Raw genomic sequence first — 20,400 nt, 5'->3', positions numbered from 1 at the left:
TGGAAGGATTTCTGAAAATGTGAGCCTCCGTCATTGATAACCACTCTTGGTGTACCATGTTTAGAAAAAAATATATTCCTTCACAAACTCACAAACAACTTGACAATCATTAGTAGGGGTGGCTTTAGCTTCCACCCATTTTGAAACATAATCCACAACAAGAAGTATATAAAATTTTTCATTAGAATTGCCAAAAGGACCCATAAAATCAATTCCCCACACATCAAATACTTCTATAGCAAGAATTGGTGTGAGTGGCATTTGATTTTGAGCACCTAGATTGCCCGTTCTTTGACATCTATCACAAGATTTACAAAAAATATATGCATCCTCAAATAGGGTAAGCCAATAAAAGCCATTTTCAAGTACTTTGAAAGCGGTACGTTAAGTATGAAAAAAATAGTAAGAATAGATTGAAATTCAGAATCAGGTACGCACCTGCGGATGATTTGATCAGAACCGTATTTCCACAAGTAGGGCTCACCCCACACATATTGCTTGGTTATTTTATTAAGCTTAAGCTTTTGAAAATTAGACATTGTACTAGGTACTTGTCTTGTTACCAAGTAGTTCACTATGTCCGCGTACCAAGGTGTTGAATCTTCAATTAAGAAAAGTTTTTTCGTCTGGAAAACGATCTTGTAAAGGAAGTTATTCTTCGGAAAAAACAAGTCTACTAAGGTGATCCGCAACAATATTTTCAACACCTCTTTTATCCTTGATTTCATAATCAAATTCTTGCAATAGTAGTATCCACCGTATAAGCCTTGACTTAGCTTATTTCTTCTTTAATAGGTATCTAAGTGCTGCATGATCAGAATACACAACCACTTTTGAGCCCACCAAACATGATCTAAATTTTTCTAGTGCAAACACTATAACCAAAAATTCTTTCTCGGTGGTAGAATAGTTTATTTGTGCATCGTTTAGGGTCCTAAATGCATAATAAATCACATGGGACAGGTTGTTTACTCTTTGACCTAAGAAGGATCCAACTGCATAGTCACTTGCATCACACATTAATTCAAATGGAAGACTCCAATCCGGTGACTTGATAATTGGTGCAGTTATCAACAATTCTTTCAATCTATTAAAGGCATCCTTGCACTCCTTGTTTAAGTCAAAAATAACCTCTTTTGCAATAATTTTCACATCGGCAATGAGATTTTGGAGAAAGCTTTGATAAACCGCCTGTAAAAACTTGCATGACCAAGTAACGAGCGATTTCCCTCACCGAAGTGGGATATTGTAAGTTTCTTATTAAGTCTATCTTTTCTTTGTCAACTCCAAGCCCTCGAGAGGACACAATATGACCGAGCACTATTCCATGGTTTACCATAAAATGACATTTCTCCCTATTTAAAACAAGATTAGTGTCTATGCATCTTTTAAGCACAAGTTCAAAATTTTGTAAATAAATATCAAATGAATCACCATAAACACTAAAATCATCCATAAATACCTCAATGATGTGTTCCACGTAGTCAGAAAATATACTAACTATACACCTTTGAAAAGTGGCAGGCGCATTGCAAAGACCAAACGCCATCCGTCTATAGGAAAACGTACCAAAAGGACAAGTAAAAGTAGTTTTTATTGATCTTATGGTGCAATAAAAATCTGATTGTAGCCCGAGTAACCGTCCAAAAAGCAATAGTGTGAGTGTCCCGCTAACCTCCCTAACATCTGATTAATGAAAGGCAAAGGAAAGTGATCCTTTCGGGTTACTGTATTAAGCTTTTTGTAGTCTATGCACACTCTCCATCCTGTTTGAACTCTTGTAGGAACAAGTTGATCATCTTGATTTCTAACAACAGTGACACCTGATTTCTTAGGCACCACTTGAACCGGACTACCTATTTGCTGTCAGAAATTGGGTATATCACCCCCACACTTAGCAATTTGATGATCTCTTTCTTCACGACCTCCATCATTGGGGGGTGAAGCCTACGCTGAGCATCACGTACATGCTTAAAATCATCTTCCATTAGGATTTTATGCATGCACATGGATGGACTAATGCCTTTGATATCAGCAATTGTCCAACTAATAGTCGTTTTGTGCTCTTTCAGAACCCTAAACAGACGTTCTTCTTATATTGGGGTGAGTTTCTTTGCAATAATCACCGGAAGTTCTTCTTTATCACCCAAGTACGCGTCTATGCATAGATTAGTGTCTATGCATCTTTTAAGCACAAGTTCAAAATTTTGTAAATAAATATCAAATGAATCACCATAAACACTAAAATCATCCATAAATACCTCAATGATGTGTTCCACGTAGTCAGAAAATATACTAACCATACACCTTTGAAAAGTGGCAGGCGCATTGCAAAGACCAAACGCCATCCGTCTATAGGAAAACGTACCAAAAGGACAAGTAAAAGTAGTTTTTATTGATCTTATGGTGCAATAAAAATCTGATTGTAGCCCGAGTAACCGTCCAAAAAGCAATAGTGTGAGTGTCCCGCTAACCTCCCTAACATCTGATTAATGAAAGGCAAAGGAAAGTGATCCTTTCGGGTTACTGTATTAAGCTTTTTGTAGTCTATGCACACTCTCCATCCTGTTTGAACTCTTGTAGGAACAAGTTGATCATCTTGATTTCTAACAACAGTGACACCTGATTTCTTAGGCACCACTTGAACCGGACTACCTATTTGCTGTCAGAAATTGGGTATATCACCCCCACACTTAGCAATTTGATGATCTCTTTCTTCACGACCTCCATCATTGGGGGGTGAAGCCTACGCTGAGCATCACGTACATGCTTAAAATCATCTTCCATTAGGATTTTATGCATGCACATGGATGGACTAATGCCTTTGATATCAGCAATTGTCCAACTAATAGTCGTTTTGTGCTCTTTCAGAACCCTAAACAGACGTTCTTCTTATATTGGGGTGAGTTTCTTTGCAATAATCACCGGAAGTTCTTCTTTATCACCCAAGTACGCGTACTTTAAGTGATCTGGAAGCGGCTTCAGTTCTATTTTCGGTGCCTGCACAACAGAAGGTAAAGGGACCTCATTAGTTATGGGTAACGAAATATAAGAAATATTACCGGTTTTTGGTTCTTGTAATTTTGTTAAGGCACCACACATCTCCAAAAGTTCTTTATCTAAGTCAACGTCCAGGTTCAGCCGTCCGTGAACGTCTAAATCAATGTTATTACGTAACACAACTCCAAGTTCATTTTCAGCGTTCAAATCAAAAATGTGTTGTGCTAACGAACCAAAAATATCAATAGAGAAAGCAGAGTGAACATCACTAGGAAAGCGCATGGTTTCAAAAATATTGAACCGTATGATCTCTTTATCAAATTCCATAGTGAGTGCACCACTATCAACATCAATCTTCGTCTTTGCAGTTTTCATAAACGGTCTTCCAAGAAGTAACAAAGTAGATGAACAATTATCTCCATCATGCATATCCACAATGTAAAAATCAACCGGAAAGAGTAAATGATTCACTTGAACTAACACGTCCTCCATGACTCCCTTAGGATATATAATGGACTTGTTTGCCAATTGAATAGTAATCCTCGTATCTTTTAAAGGTCCAAGATTCAAAGAATCACAGACATCGGCTGACATAACGCTTATGGATGCTCCTAAATCAAGTAAAGCACACTCGAATCGTCGGTTACCAATGGTAACGGGTACCGTGAAACCACCGGGATCTTCACACTTTGTAGGCATCTTCTTGAGTAACATAGCTGTAACACTTTCGCCCACCTAAGTAATCTCATTAACAATCAATTTATCCTTCCTTGTACACAAATACTTCAAAACATTGGCATACCTGGGTACGGTTCTGATGGCCTCAATAAATGGAATATTTATTTGTATCTTGCTGAAAATATTCATGATTTCCTTATTTTGAGCTTCTTACTTGGATTTGGCAAAACGACTAGGAAAAGGAGGTGGTATAGTAAAATTGGGTATCGTGTCCTTAGGTTGGCCGGTTGGGGTTGGCTTTTCCTTATGTACGGTTTCCGACTCCACTTCCTTCTCAATATCGTGACTAGGTACACGTATTGTTCCTGTATCCAAGTTAGAATCTGCTACTTGCCTTCCACTTCTTAAGGTTACTGCCTTGACGTGCTCTCTTGGATTCACAAATGGTTGAGATGGGAATTATGTTGATGCTTGTGATTTCATGATATTCATGTCCGTTGCTAATTGCCTAACTTGATTTTGCAATTCTTTGATAGTTGCATCATTCTGTTATTGATTCTCTTGCAACATAGATGTGAGACCTTGCATCATGGTAATCATCTTCTCTGAGGCGTCCTCCTTTTGAGCTTGTGGTTGTGGATGGAATTGTGATTGTTGAAAACCACCTTGTCTAACATACAGATTAGGAGTTGCAGCTTACTTGTTAGCATAACTTAAATTAGGATGATCTTTCCAACCAGGATTATAAGTATTAGAATATGGATCATACCTAGGCCTCTGATTAGGAAATATAACATTTACCTCGGCTTCATCTTCGTATGAATGAATGATCCCTGTTGTCATTCTTTGGACTACCTTCTCCTGTTCATTCGTTGCTCTGATTATGAAGTTTCTTCCATATTGCTAACAATTCTGACATTTGAGTTATTTCTGGTGTAAAATTATTGAGAATTCGAAGCCATACTCTCGATCAAACTAGTTGTCTGTGAGATTTTCTTTTCAGTAAGTGAACCACCAGCAGCTGTATCATTCAAATTCCATTGCTCTGGAAGTAATCATTCGTAAAAATATTGAATGATGGGTGTTGGATATATGTTGTGGTGAGGGCAACTCGCCACCAATTTCTTGTACCTATCCAAATATTCATAAAAAGACTCCCCAGTAATTTGAAGAACACCACTAATCTCTTTACGAACGGATGCTGCCTTAGAAGCAAGAAAATACTTCTCTAAAAATAGCTTTTTCATCTCCGTCCATGTTGTAATACTCCCTGGAGGAAGGTAATACAACCATTTTTCCGCTGAATCTATTAAAAAGAATATGAAAGCTTGCAGCATTGCCGTATCACTGTCTTTGGTACTTTGCCTAAGACTTGTCATCTTGTGTTGAAATTTTTAAAAATGACGATTCGGATCTTCACCTGGAAGTCCCTTGAACTTTGGTAGACGATGAAGTAGATTCAGCTTCAGCTCCACTGGGGTTAGTGATTGTAATACACAGTGGTTGCGAATCTAAGCATGGAGATGTCAACTCTCGCATCTTCCTCTCCTGAGGTGGAGGAGGTGGATTTGTACCGTCTACCATTTCCTATGAAACTTCTTGTTGCGTTTGCTGACGTGCTTGTAGTATCGTTCCTCTACGAGTTTGAATACCGCACCTCTGATAATCCCAATCTTTCGGTGCCAGAGATTAAGTACCTGAAACCTCAAATCTAGAAAACAAAAATTTAAAACTAAAAAGAAAATCTAAAAACAAGAATAAAACTAATAAAAAATAACAATTAAAGCAACCGACTGCTCCCCGGAAGCGGCGCCAAAATTTGATGGTTGTCGTAAGTGCAATCAAATTAATAATCTTATTTCCACACAATTAACTGGTAATTGTATAACGGAAGCAAGGATCGTTCCCACGAAGAGCCGTGAGTTTTAGTTATCAAAGTGTCACAAAGTGGGGTTTGTTTTAGATTTGAATAAAGTAAATAAAAGAAATTGAGAATATTAAATTGTAAGCAATAGGGAGAGAGATGCTCGGGGAATCCTTATTCGTTAATAAACTATTATTGACTTAATATATTCATATATTCGTCATTAATCATAGATTATCACCAACTGTAGAATAACATGTACGTTTAGCTATTCCCAAAATTCCTTAAATCACTGGATAACAGGTACGCTTAGTTACCAGATTCTATTCGTCTGAACCACCTTGAGGTACGCTTACAAGATGTAATTCAGTCGAATGCTTTAGGGTTTGTGAATTTAGGTTTGATCCTAGTAGTTAGACTCAGTACGCTCGGTCTACTTGCTAAGGTTGTGTTTACACGTGATCGCTTTACAGAATCCCTCTGTAAGGTTTCACGTTTTCTACTTGTGTAAGAAATTATTCAACAATTACGGATATCCTAACCCTCACTAGCAATAGATTAAATAAACAAATATATCCAGTTGGCCACCTAAACAGTCTATCAATTAATCATAAGTATTTTTAATAGTAAACACAAACAATAATCATATGAAGAAATCAAAATAGATTCATATATTAAACCAAATCAAGTATACAACTTAGAATCCGTCCTCAATAAATAGGTGTTAGCTACTCATGGATGTACAAGCATCCATGATATACATATAAGAAAAGTTTAGAGATATCGTTACGATTGAAGAACCGCTCTGAAATCCTAGATTTGATCCGTGTGTAGTTTCTTCTCCCAAAACCTTACAATTTCGCGACCTCTTGGTTATTTTTCATTCATGACCTAATACCTCTTTATATAGGTTTACATTGCTTGTCCTTCAAGTATTTAGTTCGGTTCAAGAACCCGATCCTAAAATATGTAAGGACCCTAACCATGAGTTTTGGACTTCCAAGGTTTGCATGTGTGCATACTCGAGTAGGTTATGTTCTAAAATCGGTTTGTTCATGACCTAATACATTTATATATTAAGGAATGCAATATTTTGCAAACCGTGACTATAATGTTCATGAATTGATTCGAGTGAAAATCGATTTTGCTTCAATTGTATCTTGTATACTTCTATGGGAATATAAACAACTGAACTCTATAACTAGTTTCATTTGAGTCATTTGAACTAGTTGTGTTAATATGAACAAGGTTGATATGAAAGTGTCCATATGGATAACTTTGGTTAACTATTGTTGGCCAACAAGGTGTACACGTTTAGGTACGGTTACCCATATCTAAATGAAGTCACTTTTCATTTGTGTGTAACAAGATAAGTTCGATCTAATGGTTGAAAGATATGTAGCTTGAGTCTAATCAGGTTTTCATCTAACGGTGAATATTAAATGCTTTGTTACCAAGGTAACATTGATTGCAAACCTTGATTTGAAGACTATATAAAGGATAACTCTAGCAACTGGTAAACCTAATCGCCACGCCTCCTGTGTGATACTAGTTGCTTCTAGATTTGATTCTCCTTTAACCTAGGTTTTTCTAAAACCATTATAGGTTAACGACTTAAAGACTTCATTGGGATTGTGAAGCCAGACACAACTATTTTCTCTGTAGTTGCGTGTCTAATATTGCTTTATTCTATCGTATTGAGTACTATGTTCTCTAAGATTTGCTCAAGATTTAATCTCTGATAGGCAGGATAAAAAGTAGTCGCAAATATCTTCGCCTCATTATTTGTGATTCCACAATATCTTGTTTCTCTACCATACGATTAAGATTATTGTGAGGTGATTGATACTAGGATGTTCTTCGGGAATATAGGTCTGGTGTATCAATTGGTTCCTGTTCACCTTGATTTATCAAAAGACGGAACAAAACTCATAGGTATTTCTGTGGGAGACAAATTTATCTATTCAATAGACTTTTCTTTGTGAGACAGATTGGTTTTTCAAGTTTTCGACTTTGGGTCGTAGCAACTCTTAGTTGTGGGTGAGATCAGCTAAGGGAATCAAGTACATAGAGTCCTGCTGGGATTCAGAGGCGTAAGGAACTCGATTGTACCTTGATTAGTGTGAGATTGGTTAGGGCTTAACTACATTCCAGTCCGAAGTTAACTTGTAGTAGGCTAGTGTCTGTAGCGGCTTAATACAATGTGGTGTTCAAATCTGTATTAGGTCCCAGGGTTTTTCTGCATTTGCGGTTTCCTCGTTAACAAATTCTGGTGTCTGTGTTATTTCTTTTCTGTATTATATTTTATATATAATTGAAATCACAGGTTGTGCGTAGTTCAATCAATTATATAATCCTGGTTGTTGATCTAAATTGATTGACACTTGAACATTGGTCTTTGGTACCGTTCAAGTTGTTTCACATAATAATCAGGATCGCAGATTTCTATCTGTTTGATTTGTTGATTACATTGTGAAAGGGAGATACAATTCTTTGATATATTTCGATTGATTGAGTCTGACTGTCTAGTTGATTCTCGTGGAATTATATTGGAGTTTGTCCATACAGATTGCCTAAACGAAATATTGATTGAGGTTGTTAGACCCCCGCTTTTTCACTTCGGTGGTGTATTATGTGTGATAATGGAACTGACCTGTTCAGTGAGAGAAGTTTTTTTCTTCACATTCAATCTGCGTTTCACAGTGCAAAGATCCTTCAAAACTTTAGCATAAGATGGAATCTGTCTAATGGCATCAAGCAAAGGAATGTTAACTTTAACTTCTTAAACACTTCTAAAATCTCAGTGTTTTGAGTTTCTTTTGATTTAGGTACCAATCTCTGAGGATAGGGAGCACGAGGAATGTATGAACTCATCCTTCTCGTTCAAACTGATTTTATTATAGTTATAAGGAGTAGCCTGGGAATTTGAGGACGAGTCCCCCACTTTCTCATTTTCTTCAAGATTCGGATCCTGGTTACTTATTAATCTACCACTTCTCAAAGTGGTGATGGCCTAACATGATCTGAAGGTGTAACTCCAGATTGGTTTGCATTTGGGCGAGGATGATTAGGGAAGGTTCCCTTATACCTCGCACTCAACTGGCTAGACAACTGCCCTATTTGACGCTCCAAATTTGTTATCGACCTTTGGGTAGTCTGCTGGAATTGAGAGGCATTTTGATGGAATTGAGCAAACTTCCTCATGTCTTGACTAAGTTGTAGAGTATTCTGTATCAACAACTTTAGATATTCTACCAAACTAGGATTTGTTTGTGTGAAACCTGAAGACATGTTGCTACTTGGTTGGTCTGATATTGACACTTGACCATGAAGAGTTATGGTGTCTCGACCACCCTGGGTTATATGTGTTCGAGTAAGGGTCAAATCTTTGGCGATTATCATCAAATGAATGGTATACAAACGGTCTAGAAGTAAACTGACTTTGTTCTAACGACTCAATTCGCCTTTCCATAACAAAAATTTTGGCATCAGAGCCAAACTTGATATCAACTCTGTGCACACCACTCTTATTAGGTACAAATTTCCTAATGCGTTCCTTAGCGTCCCATTCCTGAGTTTTTTCATCTACATCATGCAAAAATTTATACCCCTCATTAGCACTTTTGTCCTGAAAATTACCCCCGGATGATGATTCTACCGTGGTCGTAATTTTGTGATCTAATCCTTCATAGTGAATCATAGTGAGTGTCACGGTATCAAATCCATGGTGCGGACATTGCAACAAGATATCATGGAACCTCTCTAAGTAATCATAAAGGGATTCTCCTTCTTGCTGCGAGAAACTATTAAGACTTTGACGTAAAGATGTGGTTTTATGCCTAAGAAAAAATTTGCGCAAAAATAACTTCGTCATCGCATCCCAAGTGTGGTTGAAAGAAGACGGTAATGCATCAAGCCACGATTTTTCCTTATCTTTCAAAGAGAAAGGAAACAATCTCAATCTCAAATATTCATCGGTCAAATCTTTAATTTTCACTGTACCACATAGTTCCTCAATGTCTCTAATGTGGTAGTACGGGTTCTCATTTTTTCTTCCATAGAAGTTTGGCAAAGCCTGGAAGGTACTAGTTCTAATCTCAAAATGCACCCTAGTGGTCGGTAAAACAATGCATTAAGGTTGGCTAACCCTGACTAGGTACATGTATTCTTTTAAGGTCTTAACATGAGGGTCTACCTCATCATCATCAGTGCCAGGCATCTCTCAATGTTCTATTGATCCCCACCAATAGTGGGATTCTCTAGTACAAACCTTGGTTGAGAAGATAACAAATGCAAACAAATGAAATGCACAACAAGCAAAAAACAAGCAGATAACACTATCTTTACCAGTTTATACACTTTCACACATCACAACAGCAAGAAAAATCAGCACACACAAAAGTTGCAAGTAACTTACTCGCGACGCTTCTACACTAACACTGGTTCGCAGAACTTATGTGGCTGAGCACTCTTTAGCTCATAGGTACCTGAAAATCAAACAAACTAAAAGGATAAACAAAAAAATCTAAAAGGAAATCTAAAAACAAAAACTACACAAAATAAAGCAAAAAGCTACGAACTAAAACAAAAGCAAATCTAAGCTATAATCAGAAACTTAAAAGTATCATCTAGAATAGTTAGCAACTGCTTCCCGGAAGCGACGCCAAAAACTTGATGGGTCGGAAAACCGACTTTGTTTTACCGCAAGTGCACGGTGTCTAAATTATAGCCAACAACAAATGTGGTTCGTTCCCACAAGGAGTGTTCTAAATTCCTTCTAGCTAATACAATCAACTTCTTAACCAATATCAATTCAAGTGGAAATCTCAGAAGTTATACTAAGAAAATAAAATGCAAACTAAATTATTAAAGTGTCAAGCAAGAGGAAAAGATTGTTAAGGATCCGGAAATCCGTTGTAAGTTATATGATTACTTGTGTTTTATCAGAGAGAGTCTCGATATTACTCATGTAAAGCGGTAACACCTAGCTACTGAAACATGCAAGATATGTCATTAAGAACTATTGAAAATAATTGGTGAAGATTGTATGATCTCGACCTAAATATAGAAATCCTAGACACTATGTATACTTGGAATACAAAGTTCAAGAAAGTTCATTAATCTATAATAAATCAGATCTCAATGGGATTGTCTATAGCTTACCTATGTAGTATGCTTGGCATAAAACATGAAAAGATCTATAAGAACAATCAACCAATATGAGATACTCAAACATAAAATTAAGATTTTGATTTTAAAAAACTCTTCTTCATAAACACAAATAATCTAGGCTACAAGTTCAACCTTGTTTAGCAACTCATGGTTTTCTCAAAAGCCATAAAATTGATAAAGGAAATAACAAGCTAAGCATATCGAAAGAAAGAAATCTTTAACCTAGTTTCTTCCCTGTAGACGGCGTCCCCCTTTTAGTTTGTCTCCTGCGTATTTATATGTGCTGCTAGGACTTCATATCTGGAATGCACAAGAATTGCCAAAGGCCCATCACTGACCCTGACTTCCAAATCCAACCCTTTGCAAGGTCCGGCTACTTCCCACTTCTGAACCTCAAAGATTTTTCTTCCACCGTTTGCACAATTCCCTGAAATTTTGAATCTTCCACCAGCTCAAGCTCCGAATTTAGGCCATCCATAAAGTCTGGCCACTTCCAACCACATTCACCCTTCTCTAATATGTGACTAACTGAGCATCACCTCCTTTACCAGCCGACAACACCTCTCTCTAATCCATCTTCTCACAGTCCGTTATCCAATCAATACCAGCATCTCAACTTCCTTGCTCCATTGATTTCACGACTGACAAATCCAAGTCTAAACACCCCAAACTGAACCGTACACAATTATCCAATTCACGGCTATCTTCAACCGCAGTATCTGTTCTCTCGTCAGCTACAGATTCAGGTCAAATACCGTCTGAATTCCTTAACAACTCGAGCCAATATTTTTCCATTCTCTTGCATTCACAGTTCTGCAGCTTGAAAACCCACTCAAATCAGTGAGTAACGAATGCCCAAATTCCTCCAAACTCTTCTCAGCTCCTTAGGTTTATGTCCTTCCCGAAACAGCACAACTTCGACCATTCTCCGCATAAATCAATCCATGTTTCCGTCACCACTTCGACCACCAGTTCATCTCAAGCAACTGATGCCCTAAATCATGTACCGGTGCTGCTGTATAAGCCTGTTTGTACCCTATTATTTTTACACTAGAAATAAGCTTACTTGGGCCTAAAAAGCTCCTCTTATTAAGGCAATCGGGTGCCAAGTATGGATAACTAGACCTCACAAGCATAATACATAGAAGCCCATATGCAAAATACCCAAATTAAGGAAAGCAGGTGCCACATCATCAGTGCCACGTCATCAGGAGGACCAATCAGTGGGCGCCACTTCAGTAGAATAACCAACCAGTCACCCACAAGTTATGACATCAGCATATTCCTTCAAAGAGAAAAATATTCCGTCAACCCCATAACGGCGTCAGGATATTCGAAAGAATATACCGTTAACGTTAACAGATTCCGTTACAGAATAACACCGTCTGTTAATCATAGCGGCGTCAGTAGATCAGCGTATCCGGGTCGTCCATCTTAACGTCGTTATGACGCCGTCTTCTCTGGCGTGAATAACATCAGCATGACGTCATCTTCTCCGGCACAGTTCTCTTCTCAAGCGACGTTATCGTCTCCGGTGACGACAGCAGCAGCAGATCTCCGGCGGCCATGTCTGCCGGCGGAAGACGGCGACGATATCCGGCGGCTGGACTGATTTACGTACGGCAGCAACAACAATTCATCCTGTGTTTCTCGGAGTAACATAATTATGTAATCCCTGGATTTTTACACCCCATCCAGATTGAATTACAGGATATTTCCATCCTTACGAGCCGAGCCGAGTCGACTCATCCGACTGAGTCGCTAGACGAGCCAAGCCATGGCTCACTGGATCTTTCCGCCCCTTATTGTTAGCCTTGCGGATAAGAAATCCAAAGAAATCAAAATAATAAGAGAACTTACCAGATCTGTTCTAATGGTGTTTTTCTATCGCCTATTTGATAAGATATGAAAAATTCGAATTAGCTGATGAAAATTAGTAAGTCACTAGCAGTAGCAGAAGAAAATAAGATGTAGGAAATTGAAGAACTCGAAATCATTCTCTGTAAAAAGAGAAATCATGAAGGGAAAAAACCCCAAATCGCCCCTATCTCTCGCCAATTTTTTAAAACGAGAAATCATGAAGAAAATCAACTGGTGTACAATTGGTAAAACGAATTAATCCAAGAAATCTCCTCCAAAATCTCACTCGGTCTCTCTCAATCGCTCCCTCTCCTTCTCTCTGAATCTCTCCTGAACATTGAGATCTAAAATCGAAACAATTCAAAGCATTTCAACTCTGAAAGGGTAATTTTGGTACTGCGAAAATTTTGAATCGGTGCATATTTTGACTAACTCGTATAAATTTTGGACCAAAATGTTTACACGGGGATAATTTGGATTAATGAGTACTAGGCTTGGAAGCATAGGACTAGAGCGTCCAAAGCCTACTAACTTTGGGACTAAACGTCAATTTCTATTTTTTTTGTCAGATGATAACATGGATTTACGTCCAGCGGATATTCTTGTCCTTAACTGGGAAAATGGCCAAGATGTGTGTATGGACGTCACTGGTGTATCTCCCTTCTCTGGGGAGGGGGTCCGTGCTTTCGTTCCAGGTCATGCCATCTCGAAAGCTACTGCGCGCAAAAGTACTAAATACTTGGAGGTATGTGCTTAACAAGGGTATGGTTTGAGTGTTCTAGTCTTCACCACCTTGGGAGAGCTTGGTGATGATACTATTTTTTTTTTAAGCGTTTGAAGAATTACTTACAGGTGGTTAGTACACAAGTGAGTTTGGAGGAGTTTAATGTATTTTGGATCTTGGGGATTTTGAGGGAGTGTAAGAGAATGTAAGGAGTTTGGTGTTTTGAGTGTAGGGAGTTTGAGAGACTCTCCCAAAATCTCTACTTTTTTGAGAGATTTGGAGTGAGGCAAAAATACATTGTAAACTCCCCAGAACTCCCCAAAACAAACCAACTCCCTAGCATTCTACTTTTTACTACTAACAGGGAGTTTAAGAGTTTCTTTCAAACTCCCCCACGACTAACGGGATTTTCTAGGGAGTTTGGGAGACTCTTATAAACTCTCCTACGACTAACGGGGATTTAGAGAGACTCCTTCGAACTTCCCCACGACTAACAGGAAAAAACACAACTACACCCAACTCCCCCAACTCCCTTGAGGACTAACACCCTTTTAGTTAGTAATGATGCTGGTAGTGGTTTTGGTAGTTTTATTTTTCATAGATTGGGTGTTGCTATTCAAAAAGGAGTTGGTGCCCAGCTTGTTGCTCGGTTACCAACTAAAGCATTGTACGATTCCAAGTAATAACTTCTAGAATTTTTGTAAATATAAAAATAAATATCGAATGATATTATTTCCATATCAAAATATTTCAATAGAAAAAAAAATAGAGACAAAATAATATAAACTTTAATATTGTTATCAGTTTGATTCGGGATGTTTTGCTAAAAATAGACCAAAAACCTAAAAATCTACCAAAAACAGAAACAAAATAATCTCTCTAGGTTTTATTGATAAATATAACTTTAATTCCAAAAATTATTGGTATCTCCCTCTATATAAGAGCACAAGTCAAGTATCATCATTCATCCGACGCTGATCCGGCTTGATTTTTTTTCTTTTTTTTGTTGGGTTTCGTTTTTATGGATGCTTCGTCTGATATGTGGTCGTTTTCGTTTTGCAGACGTAACGAAGTTGTTGTTTGGCGCTGCTTTTCTATTTTGATTACACAGCTGGGATAATTTATTTTCTATCTTTGAATTCCTCATCATTATTATTTCTTAGATGCAAACTCAACATTATTATTTATTAGACACAAATTTATTTATTTATTCAGGATTTAATGATGATTATGTGGTCATATTCGCAATCAGAGTAACCGGATTTTGCATTTTCATTTTTGAATTTTCCGTCTTTTTTATTGTTTTGGTGTTTGATGTATTTTAGCCTTTTGTTTTGCAGCTATCCTCGATCATGCACCTATTTTTTTTTGCTCGATCATGCACCTGTTGTAACCGACATAATCAAGCAATACCAAGGTATAACTATTTTGTAAGTTTATTAATGCTTGCAATTATTTTTTGCCGCATCAAACACCATGGTTCTTTTTCAAATTGTTGTCTATTTATGTTGTTGCTGCTTCCTTTAATTTTATTACTTTTATTTTTATTCTATGTTTATTTCTTTTTTATTTTTTTAATATATTTTGTTAGTTGAATAAAATCAAGGAAACAAAAGAGATCTTTAGCGGGGGCGTTTTGTTCGATCAACTTTACTGTCTCCATTTTTGTATCTGTTGAATTAGTGGTGTTTTCTTAATTAAGCGGTATTTTCAAGTATACAATAGTGGAATTTCCGTTCACTCAATATGGTCTAAAAAAATCATGATTATCCGTTGTACGTTTTTATCCTTTTTCCCATAAGTCGAAATTATTTTTTTCAAATATTCAAATGTAATTTTGTTACACTCGCATGGAAGATAGGAGCTCAATTTGGAGAACATAAGTATCTGGTATCTAGCTTTTGTGTAGAAATGCAAAGGGTGTTATGATTAGTAGATTTTTAAGGTCGTTAAATTGCTAATAGTCGATTTTCATGTTTCTTTCGGATGTTGCTTGCACGGGAGATATTGTAATGTTCCAACAAAATGCTTACGAAATGTGAGATTTTAAACTATCTATCTTTTGGCACATTTGAATTTTATCAAGTCAACAACCATAATACTCTTGTCTGCTATTTTCTAATTTGACTTGGTACATTTTTTTTTGGTGATCTTGACTTAACCGTTTTATAACTAACTTAGGGGATCCGTATAGCCATAATACGCATGAGTGTCATCGAGATTACCTAAAGGAGCATCCCGGAATGGTGGAGGGAAACAGTTGACTAGCTGCTTCAACACGTCTTACTAATTTGATTGGTAGGCTCATCATATATTGTTAAGGATGTCTTCCATTTTGAACTCCATAAAAAATTAAGTGAATTTTATGCTAACTAACAATCTTTTTAGCTGACCCAAAGGGAGTTCTTGGTGTGGTAAGTACTATATCACATTTTAATTTTTGACTTAGCATGGCTTTAATCTATATGCTAGATCGCTCATAGATGCGATTTAGGCACCAGCCGTTTGTGAATGTCTTAGCAGCCATGGCTCAGCACGGTAAAGCTGGGTAACCGAAGAGTAAATATTTACTAAATTGCATCAGTTGTTGTGAACCCATTGGTGTTTCAAGAGTTAGCTGGTTTGCTTTTTGAACATTTCAGTTCTCCTTTGGTGGATACGTGAAGAAGACCATTTTTTTTTTTTTGATAAGAAGTTAATTTCAATGTACTTAGTGGCCGATCAAAAAAAAAAATGTAGTAATTAGTGGAGTCGAGTTCATTCTCTGGAAATACATTAAAGGGTCGTGATAGGATTAAATACAACCATGACGACCCTTTAATGTATTTCCGCCATTGACAATTCTTTTATAAGCATTAACATTATAAGCATTAACGATTGTTTAGAGTCGTCAAGAACCAATTTTTAAACGATAACGACTTTTGAGTGCCGTTTTTGAATTTTTAAAGACTGTTTAGAGTCGTCATAAAACACTTCACTATCCTAACGACTTTTCATACAAGTTTAGGCAAAAAAAAAATTGCAAACAAAAAATTTGAAAAAGAAAAGATTAAAATCAAATTAAGTAAAATTAACAGCAATTAAGTAAAATTATCACTAATTAAATAAGAATAAATTAGTCATTACCTAAAATATTTGGATAAGGGATAGTGAAATTAGGTTTAGGTGATTTTTTTTTGTTTTCTAGTGTGAGGCCCCTAATTAGTTTTCGCGGCCCAATTAAACGGTGATTTTAAAGTATACCTTTTTCCTACTTGATTTATTGTGAGATTTTTGTAGCCTTTGTACTTGACGACACCTTGTGCAGTTTGACCAAGACTAAGAAAGGATTGATGCTCCACCCAAGACCCCCCTAATTAGTAAATGACCCAAACCTAAACCCTGACTCCCAACTGTCATATTAGCCCTCATCTCTTAAGATTAGGAAGGGACATTAATTAGGTTGCCCTTGTTTTTTTTCACTCAGGAATTAGGGTCATTCATACTGACAGATTTTACTGTATTGCGAAGGGAAAAAAAAAACACTTTTTCAATTTGCCAGCAGTTGTAAGGTGTGGACAGTTGAGAGTTATAATAAAGGCACATTGACATCGTACACTGTTTTTCCTTCAATTGCTCGTACCATTACATCACAAGTTTCACGGGTATGCAATAACTCCAACCATACTGCATGAGTACACTCTTTACTAGAGAGACCCAAAGAAACAAGCTTTTCCAGCTCTAGAGAAAATTAAGTAAAATAGTTCAAAGCAGAGGTGAAGTAGCTAAGAAAGACTGTCATCATGGAGGAAATACAACATAGAATGGTAGATGTGAATGGGATTAAAATGCATGTAGCAGAGAAAGGAGAAGGACCAGTTGTGTTGTTCATGGATATCCTCAACTTTGGTACTCATGGCGGCATCAAATCCTTGAGCTCTCCGGCCGTGGTTATCGAGCCGTTGCTCCTGATTTGCGAGGATACGGTGATACCGATGCACCCGCTTCCGCCACTAGCTATACGTATCACCATATAGTAGGAGATCTCGTTGCTCTTGTTGATTCCCTTGGTGTTGAACAGGTACTAAAAATTTCACTGCCTCCAGACTCAAAATACCAGAGAAAATTGCGAAGTTTTTTATGGTTGAGTTGTCTATCCATAATGTGTTTATAGGTGTTTTTGGTGGGTCATGATTGGGGTGCGATCATTGCATGGCAATTTGCTTTGCTTAGGCCTGACAAAATCAAAGCAATGGTGATTCTCAGCGTCGCCTTTCCTCCGAGACATCCAACCAAGAAACCCCTTGAGCGTTTCAGAGCTTATTTTGGCGATGACTACTATATTTGTAGGTTCCAGGTATGATCACTAAAAGTTGAGCTGTTCAGGGTTCAACGCCTGAAAATCCATAAATTGAAGCAAGTGATTACAAATCTTGTTTTTGACAGGAGCCAGAAATTGAAGCAGAGTATGCTAGTGCAGATACTTCAGCATTAATGAGGGCAATGCTCACACACCGGAAAACCGGTCCGTTATTTGTACCGAAGGGAGTAAGCTTTGGAGCTTTACCAGAGACGCCAGTTCCATTACCATCTTGGTTAACCGAGGATGACATCATGTATTATGCGTCCAAATTCGAAAAGACCGGCTTCAAGGGGGGATTGAACTACTACAGAGCCCTTGATCTGTAAGTATATATTTTCTACCTATATATTGCTGAAATCACTAGCTAATTGTGTTACATTATTATCCTAAGAGAAGTCCTTAATGATTTGTGCAGAAGTTGGGAATTAACTGCACCATGGAATGGGGTTCAAGTGAAGGTACCGGTGAAGTTCATAGTTGGGGACCAGGACTTGACATATACGACTCCGGGAGCTAAAGAATATATACACGGTGGTGGGTTCAAGAGAGATGTGCCGCTGCTCGAGGACGTTGTAGTAATGGAAGGAGTTGCTCATTTCATCAATGAAGAAAAACCTAATGAGATTAATGAACACATTTACGATTTCATCAGCAAGTTTTAGTTGGTCTACATTTTCTCAGTGGTTTTAGTTTATTTACTGAAGGAGTCTTCTGGTTATATTAACGCTGTTGTATTAGCTTCAAGCAAACGATTAAGAGTTATGTCTGTTTTCGTAGATTCTTCATTCAACTCGACGGATTTCCTGCTCGAGGGCTGTAAAAATCTTATTTTAAAAAATCACTAGGATTATGACGAGGTTCAACAGGATCAGCGCTCCTTTAAACCAAACAGATTCTGTTATTTAGCTAAAAGAAACAAAAACGAAAAAAAACAACTAAAAGAAACAAAAAAGAAAAAGAAAAAAAAACAACTGTTGACAGTGGGATTTGAACCCACGCCCTTTCGGACCAGCGCCTTAAGCTGGCGCCTTAGACCAACTCGGCCATATCAACATAGTTATTGTTATATCAGGGAAACATAAATTTCACCATAACTTTGCACAATTGTACCTCAGGAAACCCCTTGCGGGATAGCTCTCGGCCTTGTTCTTATCGGTGCACATGTATTAACAAAGCCGTATGCTCAAATAAAAAAAACGTACCTACGAAACCATTCTTACACAGGACCTCGCAAACCGAAAATAAACTAACAATCTACATACCACTTCCAAAGATTCATTAATCGATTCCCCATTATTCCCTCTTTCGTCTGAAAGCCGTGAATTTATTTTTTTCCTCCGTCTAACCTATAATCTATATACCATTTCCAAAGATTCATTACTCGATTCCCCATTATTCCCTCTTTCGTCTGATATCTTTTTTGCCATAGTTCATCATCATCATCTTCGTTTCTCGATGACAGTTACGGCAGTTATTTTTGTTTTTCGCTTCATGCCTAGAACAAGATTATCTGCATCCTCTCAGGGGAAATCATCTTCTGCAGATGTAGAGGAATCATCAACAGCTCTTAGTACTCATTATTGTGTGTACATATTTCATCATCAAACACGTGTATGTAGAAAGACACGTGGAGAGCATGCAGACCAAGTCATCAAAACATGATGACACACGCCCACAGCCAAGAAGCCCATCTCATCGACGTCAGATCTTTGCCCGAACAAATCCAAGGGCAGAAGTTAAAAGATGTATCAAAAACACGATGTAATGCGGAGCACTAAATAACTCCCGAAGAGTTACTTTATCTCATCCCCAAAAGAAGCCAAGATCAACGGTGAAGAGAAGGTTGACTGACATGGACGTGACAGGGGCAGAAGACACTTGTCTGACACGAGCATGCGTCTCAACTACCCGCATTAAACACTCTGAGCAGTATACGTGTCGATCAACCCGTGAAACGAACGAGGATGACTCTGCGTGATCAAGTTCTGAACGAAGACCTCCGCGTGATGGACACAAAGCACAAGAAGATAAAGTTCCAACGACCCACAGAAACGGGTCCCACACTCTAACCCCATAAATACCCCCTCTCCACCAAGAGAGGGGGGATCGAAAAAGAGAGAGAGGAGGGGAGAGAAAAGGATTGTGAATGTAAGTTTATCTTTGTACAATTCACAGACCTATGTAAACTCCAAAGTCATTCGACTACCTCTGTAATCATCTAATGCATAGTGAAACGACAACCCCGTGGATGTAGGCCATAGTGCTGAACCACGTAAATCCCAGTCTTATTTACATTTCAGCACTTTACGTTCATTTGATACTCCACGAGTTTTACTTTACACTACGTTTCTTTATCTTCCTCTATGTAAACGCCTCTAGTGATGATTTTAGATGAGGCTATGATAAACCCGAAGGTTTTGAGCCAAGGAATCAATACAATCATCTCATCAGTACGAGTGTGTATATAGAGTGCGAACATTGTTTGTGAACATATAGATTCCTTCGTGATTTACGTGTTCACAATTTGGCGCTAGAAACAGGGACTTCGTCCCGGTAAAAGATTTATCTTATCCTGTGATTTCATCTTAAACTAGCATATGATTGCTCTACTTCATTAGCTCTGACAGTATTTATCTTTTGTTAACTTTACCATATTCAAAAACGCACCCGTTATCTTCGATAGCTTCGGCAGTATCTTCGTTTACTGGTTAAAAGATTTATTACTTAGATCCATGGATTTACATTTTTTTTTAGATCTCG

At 37.7% G+C, this 20,400-nt stretch overlaps 1 protein-coding gene, 1 non-coding gene and 1 pseudogene across 2 annotated transcripts; 1 reads left to right on the top strand and 2 right to left on the bottom strand.

Moving 5' to 3' along the window:
• Window positions 1-8,837: 8,837 nt before the first annotated feature.
• Window positions 8,838-9,761, bottom strand: LOC113358953. Its single transcript, XM_026602663.1, has 2 exons — window positions 9,703-9,761; window positions 8,838-9,651 (listed from the first exon to the last, which is right to left on the bottom strand). The coding sequence occupies exons 1-2, from the start codon at window positions 9,759-9,761 to the stop codon at window positions 8,838-8,840; spliced, it is 873 nt and encodes a 290-aa protein (XP_026458448.1).
• A 7,217-nt stretch (window positions 9,762-16,978) lies between these two features.
• Window positions 16,979-18,488, top strand: LOC113355209 (annotated as a pseudogene).
• A 124-nt stretch (window positions 18,489-18,612) lies between these two features.
• TRNAL-AAG lies at window positions 18,613-18,693 on the bottom strand. Its single transcript has one exon. It is a non-coding gene; the product is annotated as a tRNA-Leu (tRNA).
• Window positions 18,694-20,400: the final 1,707 nt, after the last annotated feature.

This window comes from Papaver somniferum, chromosome 3 (assembly GCF_003573695.1).
Source record: "Papaver somniferum cultivar HN1 chromosome 3, ASM357369v1, whole genome shotgun sequence".
NCBI classification, from domain to species: domain Eukaryota; kingdom Viridiplantae; phylum Streptophyta; class Magnoliopsida; order Ranunculales; family Papaveraceae; genus Papaver; species Papaver somniferum.
The sequence above is the reverse complement of the archived record's forward strand: the minus strand, read 5'-3'. Positions and strand labels throughout refer to the sequence as shown.